The following is a 15,309-nucleotide window of genomic DNA, read 5'->3' as shown; positions in this document are numbered from 1 at the left end:
TGTGCAAAAGGGAGCGCAGGAGGGCTCGGAGGCAGCACCAGTGGCTAATTGTAGAGCTGATGCAGGGAAAGATATCAACAGCGCGGTAAGGCAGGAGGGAGCGACGCTGGATGCAAGTCTGGAGGGCACTGAAGGTTGTCACATCCCATGTCACACAGGTAACAGTCACAAACTGCTGGGGTAGAGCAGGCAGTGCAGATAGTTCAAAAGTTCAGGAATTGTTTTCACAGATAAGAGCCTCCGTGATGGAAGTTCCCTGCTTCTTGCAGCAACAACACTGCTGTAATGAAAATAATCACTGCACCAAAGCAATTAAGGATGCTTGTCTTGTGCAGTTGACTAAGCAGGTCCCCCCCCCCCTGGTCACAGGTCATTCTGGATTGCTTCTCAGAAAGAAGCCAAGGCTGATAATGAAGCTCAGAGCTGGGAAGCACCTAATTGCTTAACTGAACACAAGACATTCCTCTTCTTACACCCAAGGTACCTCTTCGGAGCGAAGCTTGACGAGAGCATCACGGCGCCGAACCAGGGACAGGACCACGGCAGAGACCCATGGGCGGGGTAGGAGGCGAAGCAGCCGCACAGCCCAGCTCCCCGGTGCTTTCAGCCACGACGCCAACCCGCTTGCAAAGTTTCTGTCTGCTCTGCCCTCCCCTCCTCCGCCCCCAGCTTGGAGCCTTTCAAAAATTCAGTTGCAAAAAAGAAGCCGGTTTTTAAAAACAAAAGAGACATCCCGTGGGCTCCTCAATTGCTCCCTGGCAGCCCCCACCCACATAAAAAGTCCCCAAAGCATGCAGAGAGGAGTTTGAAAGGCTGGATTACAGCACTGGGGGTGGAGGGACCCCCCCAGGCTGCCTTTTCGCTCACTATCAGCAGCCAGCAGGCTCTGCGCAAGCAACCCCAACCGCTGCGCACAGCCGAAGCACGAGTTTGCGCTTTGCCGGCTGGATTGCCTCCGAGGGGCTGAGGAGCAGAAAACCTGCTTTCATCAGTGCGCTCCAGTACAAGTGACTCAGAAAATAAAATAAAGGGAAAAGTGAAATAGCAAGAGCGGGTGAGACTCGTCCCTCCCGGCATCACCGGCCGCTGAGATGACAGTGCCTGTGTCCTGCAACCCGGGAGCCCCTCTCTGGCTAGCTGAACCCTGGGTTTGGAGCTGGCTGATATCTTCATGCAAGGGCAATGGACAGGATGAAGCCTTCCCAAATAGCACAACCTCTCCAGGCTTGAGCAATAAGCCCCAGGCAGCCCTGGAGGGCTCGCTGAGCTGGGAACGGAGGCAGCGAGTCTCCCAGATGTGTTTCAGGGCATCTCCAGCAGTTGCTGCTCTGATGACCACCCTGAAACCATCCCATCACTCCCACGGTTAAGGGCTTGCCTTGCTTGAACAGCCTCCAAAGCCTGCTAGCTGTCACTCGGGCCAACTTCAGTGCCAAGGACAGGCAAGGGAATATCCCAATCATGCTGGAACACCTGGGCGAAATAAACTTCACATTGCAATCACCTGAAATGGCCTTGGCCCATCAGGGTGGGCTGGCAATCGCAGTTGGCTAGTGTTTCATCCGTGTTCTGCTGGGAGCGAGCTGCCCCATCTTCTAGGGACCCTCCTCCAAAACCAAGGTCCAAGTGGGGCTTTTCCAGCCCCCTGGGTTGACCTTGCTGTCTCCTTCAGGACCTGACTCGTGGGCTGCGCAGGCAGAGCCGCCCCCAACGAGCCCCGCAGCACTCACAAACTCATCACATAGAGCAGAGCCAGCGATGCCAGCCCTACTAGGGCACTGAGGGGTCTGCAGGGGGAAAGCGTGATGTACTGCTGGGACAGATGAGGTCTCTTTGGCTCTCCCAGTAGTTCCCCATCAGTGCCTTGCTGTGACCCAGTGAGCCTCGCTGACCCAGGAGCCAGCAGGACCACTGGGAATGGAGACTGTCCCTCCATCAGCTGTGTTTTTAATTAAAGCCAGGCACAAGGCTGTGCATTGCTTCCCAGACAACAAGTGACTATGTCATCTGTGCAAGAGACTGCCGAGACATTCTCCAGCGAAATCCAAGCCTGCTGTGTCGCTAAGACATCAGCAGAACACACACATGCCCTCTGCATTGCCCGCATTCAATTATGGCCCCGTTCATTGCAAGCTTTCTTACAGTTTCTGCAATAAGCAGCAGCTGGGACATGCAGAAGGGCAAGGGCAGGTCTTGGTGTCACTTCCAGGAAGGCCAAGCTCCTAAATACATGTGCAAATTCCAACCTGATATCTCTGTGCCTGCAAAATTACCCAAAGTACTAAACAATCCATTAGCTCTGACCCTGGCATAATTGAATCTGGGAATTTAGTAAGAGAGCCTGTCTCTCCTAACAGCGTTGAAGATAGAGCCTACCAGATCGCAGATAAAGTGCTGGCATTGAGGAAATCTTCTGCAGTAAACCTCTCTGCTGCACTCAGAACGTCAAAGGACATATTCCCGTGGTGTACGGTGCATCAGTCACACAATACTATTAGCTAGCACAGGTGGTATTTAAAAAGATCGCAGATAAGAGTTTAAAGAGACTGCTTGCTAAGTGCACAGATAATCCCGCTCTTCTACACAGCAAACTGCGGCTTCTTAAAAACAGGTTTGATATTGTTTATGATTTTTACAAGAAAATGAAAAAATTCTGCTGTTACATATGATCCATCCTGTGCAAACAGCCCTCCTGTCACCTGGGCTGCTCACAGGGCAGGGGAAACCGTCTCCAGAGAGCGGAGCGAGGAAACCTGCGACGCTCAACGGCTGCTGTCACTGATGGTTTTGGCCACGCCGCTGCATCCCTCGTCTTTATTACAAATCCTGGAATAAATCTGCTGCTGGCTGAAGGTATCCAGTGATGTAAAAGCAATATGCTGAGACCGGATCCAGCACTGCAGAGTAAATAGCCCTCATCCCCCCACCCTGTAGGGGCATTTCTCTGCATCGATACGTAGCAGTAGGGTTAGCTCCTTACCAATGGCTCCGCACACAGTTAAGCATCAGGATAACAGCACCCAGGCAGTAGCAGGCAGCGTGTGGAGAGCCGAAGACTCGGCTGAGCGCTCGTGTTTTGTGCTCCCATCTGGCTACCTGAAGAGACAACAGAAAACACAGCGGGTAGTTGGGGGTGCCAGGATGCCCCAGGAGCGAGCCCCGCGGCCTCGGCCCCACGTCTGCGTATCCCCGGGGATATGCACCGTCTGCATGGCTTTGGGCAAGAAGCAAGCGGAGACCACTGATGGGAGATGGCTTAAACCAAACCTGGGGATGAAAGCTCCTTCTCCTACCCGTGCCAGCCCCTGCTAGCACTTGCATTGCCCCGTTCACCAGGCCAGCCAGCAGCACTGAGGCACTGGCTCAGTGGGAAAAAATGGAAAAAAAAACCCCTACACATCAATTTTGGGGAATATGTGGCTTGGACAACATACGTCCAACACGGCTGAGAGCATTGCTAAGGCTGCGCCCAGGCCACCAAAGCCAACAGGCCCCTGCCATGGAGTCTATTATTGCTCTCCTGGAAGGAAAAGAGATCCCTGAATAGGGGATGGATCACAGGGACACCCAGCTCTCATTTTCTCAGCTCTACCATCTCCTACATCCAGCTGCAGGGATGTAGGAGATGGCAGAGGGGACCATAGGCTATATGGGACCATAGATGGGACCATAGGCTGTATGGCTATAGGGACCATACCTGGCAGGAACAACCCCTCGCTGCTCACTTCCAGAAAAGTTTGCAAGCACTCCCCCAAGCTCCCCCCAGGTAAGACCTGTCAGCTGGGCCCAGAGAACCGCTTCCACGTGTATAGGCTGAACCAGCTGGCCTGCCTTAGCACCCAGCGACCGCAGCCGTGAAGGGCTCACCCGCGCTCCTCACCCATCCCTGCACGGCTCTCTGAACCCAATCCACGCAGCGTGGCAGTGACAGCCCAGGACTCACACACACGCACGCAGGCAGGCAGCATCTCCGGGGAGGCATTAGCATCCTTTACAGCACACTTTCCTCTGGCCGCAACGTTAAGCTCCGTGTTCTGCAGAGCAGCAGAAGCTGACGGGCCTCTGCCCAAAGTGCCTGGCAGCGGAGGAGGTGCCCCTCTCCCCCCGGGAGGCTGCTGCACGCAGGTGGCTGGAGCTGCTCCCAAAATCTGCAAAACTGGATCCACCCAAATCACCAAATCCAGGACTCTCACTCCCAAGCTTATGAAAATCCTTACAGCTACTCTGTTTTCTACCTTTCCTGGATCCCTCAGAAAGCTGTCGCTGTATTTATCGCCTCTTTTAGGCTCCGTTTTCTGGTGCCAAGCTTGGGGTTTGGATCAGACCCTAAATTCAAGCCAAGCAAAGCACACCTGGGCAATGAAGCGGGAGGTGGGAGTCAGCAGAACATCTCGGCACCAATTTACTTCTCAGACACAGCTGGCACTTCACTAGCTTCAAATGCACTTCAGTCCCTCGCACGGAGCCTGGGCGGCTTTTGGGAGGCACCTGCAACCCAGCTATTCATCTACTCTGAATGCATTTGGTCATTTCTTGGCTCTATTTGAGCAGAGAAAGGCGGCTTTGCAGGTCCCGCTTTCTTCCCAGGCTGATGCAGAAGCACAAAGTGCTGCTGGTGGAGGGGGACTGCTGGCTTCAGGAGGGGAGAACGATGAAAACCTCCGATAAGCAGAGCACTGATTTCACATGCTGAGAGCTGATTCAATTAGTTATGCAATGATTGCTCTGAAATTACAAATCCACTCATGACAGAAAGAGCTGCTTCACTGCCTTTTTCTGGCTGGTATAAATAGTTTGTATTCTAAATTGAATTTAAAACACTGTGCGTCATGCTGCTGCTAAAATGGGAGCTGCTGTTTGAGTGCTGCAAGAGAAAGAAATATAGGGTGAGTTACCACCTTTGGGAAGTAAAAAGAAGTGACCAGACCGGTGACTGAGTCACAGATGGAAAAATGCAGCCACGTGCCAGTTATCTGTACCAACTATTTTGGCGGCATTTGCACGGATGGCAGCTCCTGGCTCGCTTAGAAAGCTTCGCAAAGCATCTCAGACGGTGGCAGAGCTGAAGCTGAAAGAGAAGGCAGTGCCACCGGGATCAGAGGGGAGAGCCTGCGTGCTGCTGGGAGCCGTCGAAGCGGCCTCGTAATTACCCTCGCCTTTAGAAAGGCACGTCCGGGCAGCGACGGAGCGCAGTGGGGCGAGGGGACGCGTTTCCGAGCCCTTCGGAGCTGGCTCGGCTGCGTTGGGATCGCTCCCAGCACAGCCCAGCTCACGCTGCATCACGTCGCTGCTGACTCCCTGGCTGGGACCGAGACGCCAACTTTTATTTAGCTGTCACAGCCTTCAGATGGGACCCTGGGCTCCTTTTCGAGCCCGCACGGGAGTCATCGCGAGCAAAACGGAGCGGGAGCCTGCGTGGGGCTGGAAGCGGCGGCGCCTGCCAGGCCCCGCGGCGATATTTCAGCAACAATTAATTTGTTCCGGTTCTGGTTCTATTCCTTGAACAGCTAATTAGTTCTGGCTCGGTTCTAATTTTCTAACTTTAGTAATTTCTAGCTAATATTAGCTCTCGTTCGACCCACGGCTATGCAGCTGGCTCGACGGTTTTATAAAATCATGAGCCAACGTGTTATTATTTACTGCATGACGGATGCAAAGTGCTTTCAGCATCCTCCACGGCCACGGGTGGGACGTGGCAGGGCTGAGACCGGTGGCCTCCCGGGGAGGGCTGTGGCCATTCCCGGTGTGCCATTTGCTCTCCCAGCCGAGGCCGACACCGTGCTGCCCGTGGGCGAGCACAGCGTCGGGGGGGAAAAGCCCCACGCCACGGCTGTGTGTCCTGGTGAGGGAGGGAAAGGAGCATTTCTATTTTTCTTCCAACCTCCAAGTTTGGAAAGGGAGTTAATACAAAATTTCCTGACTTACCCAAGGGTCAAAGCAATAGAAAAATTCAAGGCTCCTTTTCCAAAGCTCTCAGCCTTCTGCTTTTACTTTAGGATACTTGGTGAGGGCTGTAAGTAATTTTTTTAATGTTTCCCCCAATGCTCGTTATTGAAATAAATCAACGAGCGGACGCGGCTGCAAAGCTGGGGAGCGCTCTTGGGTCTCATGTTCTGCCTTTGGCAGGCCGTTTCGGCGCTCGTCGGGGGCAGGCGCAGCCGGCTGATGTTCCCAGGGAATTGCCACCTTCCCTACGTAAATTTGGGGCTGATTTCTACGTAACCGATCCAAGCCATCTCCCCAGCTGCTCGGGCAAATGCGTAAACAAAAATGAAAGCACCAGCACGCATCCCCAGTGGCTGCCCTGATGCAAAATGGAAATGCTCTGAGTTTTCTTTTCTTTTTTCGGGCAGGCAAACCTTCCTGAGCCACATCGAGAGGGGCCGCAAATATCCATTCGAAAAGCAATTTCATCTCGCCAACCTGCCTCTGCAGCTGATCAACGGGAAACGCTCTTTACGGCTCTGTGTGCATGGCAGGCCATCGCCTCTCATTAATATTTAGTATTTGTTTCAAGGAAATTGATTATTTTTGTCTGCCATCCAGGGAAGCCGGCTTTTGAACACGCTACATTTTAATTTGCTCAAGCCCAGCTCTGAAATAGAGATTTTGTTCTCTTTCGCCTGACTCCATTTCTATATCTGGCTCGCCCCAGAGATGGGGAACGAAACCAGAAAGCGCAAAGGCTCGGGTCTAAGGGACGTTTTGCATCTCGATGCTAATCAGCCAGTCTATGTCCTCACATCGCCCCATCACCATAGTATCCGAAGAAGACCGAGTGGGCGGTAGCGCATTTAGCCTTGCGGCACGCCTGGGAGGCTGGGATGGATTAGCAGCTCCCTACAACGCAAGGGAAACTGAGGCACCGGAGGGTTGAGGTGAGCGGCTGCTTCCCAGCTCTCCGGGGAGCAGGGTGGCAGGGCTGTGCCCACGTCTCGGGAAATCCCAGACCCATCGCCCACCCGGGGAGATAGATGCTCTGCCCGCTTCTGGGGATGCTCTTGCCCCGGCCAAACCGCTGGCATAAAAATGTTCAGTGCCCAAGACCAGGCTGGAGAAAAGATGACAGTGAATAGGATACGCCGCCTTCACCGTACCTGTCTCGCAGTATTTGCCAGCATGAAGGATTTTGCCATCACGCGGGCTCTCAGAAGCAACCCACCGAGAGACCTAAAACTCAGATTCCATGCAAAGCCCAGAGGAAGAACGATCAGCTCCTCGGGGCACGTCCGCACCCTGGTCCCAAGAGGATGCCTGTGCATAGGGTGAGCCCTGCATGCATGGACAATTCAGCCCAAACAAAAACATCCTTAAGATAAAACCCACCTGGGCAAATTTTTAAATTTTCTCCTTCAGTCTGACCTCTCCCAGGCCAGCCGTGGGGATGCGTCCTCCTGCGGGTGCTGGGGCAGGAGAAACCCTGACTCTGGACTTCGGTGGCTCCATGTGAGCATCTCCCATCGCAGGAGATGCGCCCTGGCTAGCTCATAACCCGATGAAAGGGCAGGAAACCTGATGTTACCCTTATTTCACCTACGGGGACCAGAGGCACCGATCTGTTCTCCTGTATGAAAAATCCATTTTTCCTTTCCGATTCCCTGGAATCCCTCGTTAAAGCGTAACGACATTCTCTGTTCTCTGTCACTGCTTAGATGCTGGAAAACAACCCTGCTTGCAGCTACTATGCTTATCGAAAAGACAGGGAGGAAAAAGATACAGCTGAGCACCCGAAGTCTGACTGTGGTGCTCCCAGGAGCGAGCAGGGAAGCAGAGCCAACGCAGAGCAGCAACAGCAGAACAGCCTGCAATGTAAATGCACATCCACCGCCCGCCTGCGAGTGCTGGGGCTGGCTGACCTTTGCCGAATGCCGGAGGAGCCAGCATTTCTGGCTGTCCCGAGTGACCGCGGAGGAAATGAGTGTGGCCTGACCTTATCCCTCCTAACGAACCACGCTCGAGCCCCTCTGCGGTTGGCAGCGCTTAGTGTGCGCCGGTTTGGCAGCGCTGACGGTGCCGGTTGAACGCCGCGGCCAGGCTGAAAGCTCCAGCCTGGGCTCCTGTGGCTGCTCAAGGCAAATGTGCGAGCGCTGGTGCTGCTTCTAGGTGAGAAAAACTCCGCTTTTCTAGGAGACTGCAGGAGAGACGGGAGGGGAAACTGCAGGGCTGGTCCTGGGGAGGATCGTGAACGGCAGCCCCGAGGGGCGTGCGGGGGCAGTTCCTGCAGCCCGCTGGCACGGCACTGAGCCCCTGGCACAGGAACAGCACCGGCCGAGGCTGGCATGTGCCCATGTGCAGCCTCATCCCAAACACTGGCCCGCCAAGCGCCTGCCCCGGCACCGGGCACCGGCACAGGCATTCCGAAGGCATGTGCAGAAAACACCCTGGGGACTGGCGTGCCACTGGCAGCAAGAACATGATTAGCAGGAGCTCTGGGCAGCGAAGGCAGGAGAAAAAGAACAGAACAAACCATGGTTTAATTTGTACAAGCTGGTAATTATAGTCGCTATCTGTCTGAAATCTCTATTGAGTTTATTTAAATATGTTCTCCGTGAAGGCCATTCAGACAGGAATTATCAAGGTGTTGCAGCAGAGGAGATAATGCCATGCAGTTTTCAACAGATCAAGGGCTGATTAGGAGGAATTAATTAGCTGCTTAAACAGTCCTTGACTCGCTGCAGCAATTAGCCGTCACCTCCACGCAGTCACGTTCCCCGTGCAGCAGCGACGGCGATACGAAGTGCCCGTCAGCAGAACTGCCTTCCCCGTGCCGCCGGTGAGCACTGGGCCGGCCCCGGGCAGGCACGTGGCCCGGGGAAGGTGCCCCAAACCCACAAGGTTTAGCCCATGGCCGGGGCTCGGCAGACGGGCAGCGATGCATTGGGCTGGGTGACTCCCTTGCACCCGCCACGGTGCCCATCGCCCGTCGGTACACGCGCGTCCGCTGTGCCGCCCAACACGAGGCAGACAACACGTCTTCCCTCTTCCAGCCTTTAGCGGGCCAGTCCCTCGTGCATCCCCATCCACCACCTCTTATATGCTATGAGCCACCAGTTCTCAGCTGCGCTCCACCACCGGCGCCAGCCGATCATCCAGCAGCCTTAACCCCGCGTGCCACCGCTCGCTGTCCCTTTGGCAGGGCGGGAGCATCACCCCCACCTCTGCCCATCCGAGCCATCACCAGCCTTCCCCAAGCCCTCACCCCACCCAGCCCTGCCTGCTGCAGCCCCTCCGTCCTGCCGCAGCGCTGCTCGGGGTCCCTTGCTGCTCGCCCCTGTCCTTCCCGGCGCAGCCCGTGGCGCAGGACCCATCTGCAGGGTGCAGCCCAGGTGGGCAGCAGGTCCGGGGCTGGCTGGGAGCGGGTGCTGCAGGGCAAGAACTAAACCATGGAAAGAGCTGGCGTTGCAGAGCTGCCTGGGGAAAGCAGGCTGAGCTGGCCCCGGCCGGACACTTTCCAGGGGCAGGAGGAGAAGCCGGTGCTCAGGGGCGACCGTGAAACCACTTTCTGTCCCTCCTGCCAGCACAGGACCCCGGGGGAGCCGGTCACAGGCTGCCAGATCCTGCCAGCACCCCGACAGGCTCCACTTTGTTTAACTGCTTCCTGCCTGCACTGGGAAAAGCTGCGGTGGCTCTGGACTACCAGATCTAGAGACCGAGTTATTTCTCTGAAGGCTTCTCAACTTGCAGGCACTCAATTACAGAGAGCCATGAGACGGTAATGGAGCCTGAAAGCTTTTTAGCAAATTATTAAAGCCCTGTGAAGTTCCCCTACTAAGTACTGGAGCAGCAGCTTCCAGTTCATGCAATTAAAACACTGAAGCGATATTAGAAGAGACAGGCACCGTCTTAACAGTTTCATGTGAGCTGTAAGACAACACAGGCCAGAGACTTTGCCCATGCAGCTTGTAAAGGTCTTTTTTATGATAACGCGCCAAGAAAAGATGCACCCAGAGAGGGACTGCTGATGAGCAATGGGCGCTGATGAGCAATGGGCGCTGGTGGCAATGGGTGACAGCCCATGCACGTGGAGCTGGAGCAGGGCAGGGACTCCCTGTCGGAGCCTGGAGGCTCCGGGCACCCCGACCTGATGATCAGAGACCTGGCACGTGTCCCAGGAGATGGGGACGGGCGGCTCAGCCACAAAAGGTCTCCCCAGGAGGCTACACCAGTTAGTTTTTCCCATTTTCCCACTGGTATGATGGCAATAACAGCTGTCAGCAAGCCGCAGCTGAGCAGGATAGCTTAGCTTATCCGTGTCTGCCAAGGGCTTTCAGTTTGGAAAGGAAGACGTCGATTTGACTCAAGGAAGACTTTTCCATTGCCTTTCACGGGCTCTGGATGGGGGGGTGGTTGTTTATTCCAGCCAAAAGAAACAGCAGTGGGGTTTCAGAGAGACGGGGTTTCAGTACGTAGACTGGCTGCGCAGTGATTCTGCAGCATGGAACAGCCAGTTGGAACGACGGGGCTGTACACCCAGGTGACAGAGAATTTCACGGAGGGAAAAACCACACGTTTGCAGGCTTTCGCAGTGGAACCGGAGGCTTGGAAAGCACAAAAGGCTACAAAGAAATGAGAACATCCAAGAGGCTGAAGAAGAGAACTATCTACAAGCGGAAAGCAGGGCAGGCTCCTCTCCAAAACCAAGGGGCTGGTTGTGGAGCTACAGTGCTGAGACGAGCCGGCGTGACAAACCCTCGCTGCCCGCAATGCCCATTGCCCAAACGAGGGGGTTAAGAGGACGAAACGCAAGCTGGAGTGCCTCTTCTAGTGACTTTTCCCCGACGAAGCCGGCGTGCCACCACCAAGGGGTTCAACGTGGTCCCGTCTGAGCACTTCGACACAGGGAGAAGAGTAAAGTGGAAAGATGACCGTTAAAGAAACCCACAGCCTGCCTCCACAATGTATGAATTTAGCCTAAAAAATAAACCCCCTGCATCCATCCCCAGTGAATGTAATTGGACTGAAATGGCACAGGTCACCTCAGCTAACAGCCTTGAACTGGGGAAACAAAACAAGCCGACAGGTAAACAGATAAGGGTTTTGTAAGGACTAGGTACGCTCTACCTCAAAGCCATCCCTTGAGATTACCTCCACACGAGTCTTTACCTTGAATCCACTCATGATAAACAGTTAGATAATAAATTTCATTTCTCTAATAGTGTTTATGTGATTTGTCAAAGTACCATCTCATTAGCTGGTTGCAATAAAAACAAGCCCCTGCTTAACGTACGCCAAGGCAGCCCGGGTCTGTCGATGTTCCATGAGCCACATCCTCTCCTCTTCAATAAAAACAAAAATGACACGGAATATGGGCTGTATTTGCTAGCAATTTCCAACACAAAATCTGAACAGTTTCTCCTCAAGGCAAGGAGCTCATGATTTATGTCCGAAGAGCTGGAAGCTGAAGGCAGGTGATTTCGAGTAACCCAGAACGAGCTGTGTTAATTAATTTTGAGAGCGGGCATTGGGAGCCCTTACCATCAGCTCCCCAAGACTGAGCAAGGGAAGGGTGACGCGCTCCAGCTGCAGGGAATCAGCCTGCACGGCCCAAACAGACGCTCCCGGCCAACAAAACCCATGGAAAAAGTATTTGCGAAATAATGATTTCTCCAGAGCGCAGCACGGGATGGGGAAGGACCTTTCCAGTCCCAGTCTGGGATGTGGTAGGGATGGCCAAGCGCTGGGAGGGACATGGGCTGCCTGGGGGAATGGGGAGCCCCCAGGATCCACCCAGCTTCCCTAAAGCAAGACAACCAAATAAAATAATCTCCCGAGATTAGGGTAAGGCAGAGGCTGCCCCTACACAAGGATTTTGGGCTCTGCTGGAGCCCAGAGGGAAGGCAAGTGCTGCCAGATGAGCATCTCGTGCGCAGGATGGTGAAGCATTTTGCCCCGCGTTTTGCCGGATTTTTTTCATCTTCCATGCCCAGATGACTTGGCCCACACTCAGCTTCCCATTGCACACAGTTCCCATCCAGAAAACCACAAACGTCATATTTTCATACATTTTTCTGAAGCTCAGAGCATTTTCTCTGAGCGAAACAGGTCTGATTTTGCTCAGGCAGTCCATAGCAGGCACCTTCCCAAACCAAGCAGAAGCAAAGGTGTGTGTCGGTCTCTCGAGCGATTGAGAATTTTCTGCCCATCTCACATCCTGTACTTGCTTATTTTTTTTTTCCTGTTGCTCATACTCATGCAACACTAAAAAAAGCAAAGCTGGGGAAAGTGCCTGAAGTGTTATACACACAGCCGCTTTACCGAAACAGGCTGTCTACCCAAAAGACCCATTTTCAAACAAAGCGATCCAACAATAGCACTGACGATGTTTGAACTGGCATTGATTTAGAAAGACAAGCTCTTTGCTGCACCACACTGTCAGCAAGCGCTCAGTACAAATGCCACGTTACAAGACGAACGCCTCTCTTTTTTTTAAGACTTCCCTTCTATTTTCGCGCCTCCGCTCCGTTGCGTTATTTCCAAATCAGGCCCTGGAAACCAGCGGATCCACAGTTCTAAGGTCAAGCCCCTCTGAATTCACTGCAGACTTCAACACCTGGGGTTTGGTTTTAAATGTGGGGACAAAGCTTTTTATCTTCGTCACAAAGCATCTATCCTGCTCTTCAAAGCTTTCCAACCATCGCTGCAACCCTCTAGTTCAAATCGCCATCACCGTTGCAAATAAGGTCAGCCTGATTAAAAAGCAGTTATTCTAGCTGGAATAAAAATGGAGAGTCTTCAGCAAGTGCATCCCATGTAAGAAATATCCTCTTACTGAACCGAGACAAGTCTTCACTGGCTCCAGGTAAAAGGAGATTGAGGTCACCTAACGACTCTGACATTTCTTGCAGCCTCTGATTCATTGCAAAGAGACCGTATAAACCTATACTGGAGATGTCAGCTAATTCAAGTGGCTTTTTGCTCTCCCGTATGACCTGTATTTAGTTGCAGCTCTGATATGTGTTCAGGTACCGGGGCTGTGTGAGCACCCAGCTCTTTCTCCGTGTCCCCAGCCAACTGGACCTGCAGATGGGCCACTGCCGGCAACCAAAAACTGGGGCTGGATGCCGCAGTATTTCAAGTTGGGCAATTCTTCAAGCAGATTTGGCCCATGGGAGTGGAAATACTTTGGCTCTGCGTCTTAAAGATTAAATCAGAAGCTTCGGCTTACTCAACATACAAGAGTAAGAAGGAGCTGGCAGGAAAGAAGGGGATGGAGAAAGGCTGGGGGTGATCAACAAGCAGAAGCCTCTCGAGACGCAAACACGTCAACACGCAACCACACAGCCCCACGCGGAGGAAGAAAAAGCAGCCGAGCCATCCCAGCGCTGCCTGGGATCTTGTGTTTGATGTGAGGGTTTTCAGACCCAGGCATCATCTTTGCAGTTTGCTCTCATTAATAGGTTTGCTTGGATTCCAGCTCAGCCCAGCTCATTAGCCACACCGCCGAATCCAACACTAATTCTGGATCACTCCTATTGCTACGAATAAATAATAAAATTGCCTCCACGCAGGGGTTGTTTTCTTCCTCTCTCCCCCTAATGCAGGTCTGGTAGCATCTTGTGTATCCGTTAATGAAGTCCATTATATCCAGAGTTTCTCAGCAAGTAAAAATTACAATCATTAGCCAGTGTCTGACGAGAGACAGAAACACCATTTCTGCCCGGGCTGGCAATAACAGTACGCCAAGTACACGTCCCAGCGAGTCGAGCCTTGCTCTCCCGTAATACGGTACCCAATGTTCTTCATTAGCATCTCTCTTTTTAATAGAGCAAGACAGCGTCCTGCGGCAGGTCGCAATTACACACAACAATTAATTCAGGCAGAAACAACGACGGGTGTCACAGAGGCACATTTTGCAGCGGGGTTGTCAGAAGGTGAAGTGGAAGATGATTAGGAACATTTTAAAGCCCTGCCTAAAACCAAAAACAAGTGGAGGCACAAGTGACAGCACGGTAGAGGAGACACGACTGGTTTCCTTGTAAAATACTTTGTTATTTTTGTTTTAAATAGTAAAGAAACACAACAATTATTCGTTTGGTCGTAATACCCCAATGACCAGGACCAGCAGTCTCGGGCCAGGACTTCTTGTGCTATTTGCAAACAACACACAAAGCCGGCTCGGCTTCTCCCAGAGCTGCAGCCGCTCTCTCGCTGCCCTTTTGTGAAATTAGGGTTTAATTCTCTCGAATAAGTCTGCTAATAAGGACTCCCAACACACCCATCCTCTGGACAGCGTGTACTTGCTCATCGCTCCCCCAGGGGCTGTGATGGGAGGGGGGACGGAGAAGTGGGGAGAAAAAAAAAATACGTCTCGCAGAGCACAAAATGCAAGAGAAATCTAATACCCCTTCACAGAGTAGTGAGAGTTCGTTGGAAAAGAGGTACTGGTTGCACCGGCCGCACTCGGCAGAGCGCCGATTTTGGCTGGAGGGCCTCCCGTCCTCTCGCTGCTCGACATATCACGTTCCACGCTCCGTGTTAAGCCTCCCCTGGGAACATTTCCCACGGCACCGAGGACACGCATGTTTGCGATGCTGCTGTCGTCCCAGCGGCCAACAATAGAGAGGGACAATTTGATCTTTATGTAACGCGGGCAGGCGCCCGCTCTGTTCCCCTCTTCCCGGGGATGGGATGTTCAAACCGCGCAGCACAACAAGTAACAACAATCTGAAGGGTTAAACACAATCATCAAACCCCTCGGGCTTGCTGGTGTTACCACTGGGGTTCCTGTGGGTGTTGATGGGTGTAACCACCTGCCCCACGGTATTTGTTCAATGCAAGAAACATAACCCAAAAGCCGAGTGAACAATCAGTCATCCCCAGACCCAGTGATCTGCGCTCCAGGGGAGCTCCATCCCCCTTTTACAGCCTCAAAGCCCGATGCTGAGATCACAGAATCACAGAATCACAGAATCACAGAATCATATAGGTTGGAAAAGACCTTTAAGATCATCGAGTCCAACCATAAACCTAACACTGCCAAAAACCACCACTACACCATGTCCCTAAGCACCTCATCCAAACGTCCTTTAAATACCTCCAGGGATGGGGACTCAACCCCTGCCCTGGGCAGCCTGTTCCAATGCTTGATAACCCTCTCGGTGAAGAAAAATTTCCTAATATCCAGTCTAAACCTCCCCTGGCGCAACTTGAGGCCATTTCCTCTTGTCCTATCACTTGTTACCTGGGAGAAGAGACCGACCCCACCTCTCTACACCCTCCTTTCAGGTAGTTGTAGAGAGCGATGAGGTCTCCCCTCAGCCTCCTTTTCTCCAGGCATGTACCAGAGATGCACGTACCAGTCCTGCACGC

The 15,309-nt window shown here is 53.1% G+C and overlaps 1 protein-coding gene across 4 annotated transcripts in view; it reads right to left on the bottom strand.

Annotated features, from left to right (window-relative positions):
- Positions 1–15,309, bottom strand: part of PEMT (phosphatidylethanolamine N-methyltransferase) — a 44,216-nt gene that overhangs the window by 17,091 nt on the left and 11,816 nt on the right. For all 4 annotated transcript variants that reach the window (XR_012777581.1, XM_075514838.1, XM_075514835.1 and 1 more), the window contains exon 3: positions 2,981–3,096. Coding sequence is in view for 3 of the 4 variants with exons in the window: in XM_075514838.1 (XP_075370953.1) it covers positions 2,981–3,096 (116 nt within the window). In the remaining variant the exon portion in view is untranslated. The remainder of the gene's footprint in view (positions 1–2,980; positions 3,097–15,309) is intronic.

The sequence above is a fragment of the Mycteria americana genome, chromosome 12, assembly GCF_035582795.1.
Source record: "Mycteria americana isolate JAX WOST 10 ecotype Jacksonville Zoo and Gardens chromosome 12, USCA_MyAme_1.0, whole genome shotgun sequence".
In the NCBI taxonomy this organism is placed as follows: Eukaryota; Metazoa; Chordata; class Aves; order Ciconiiformes; family Ciconiidae; genus Mycteria; species Mycteria americana.
Note: the sequence above shows the minus strand (reverse complement) of the source record. Positions and strands in the feature narration are given on the sequence as shown.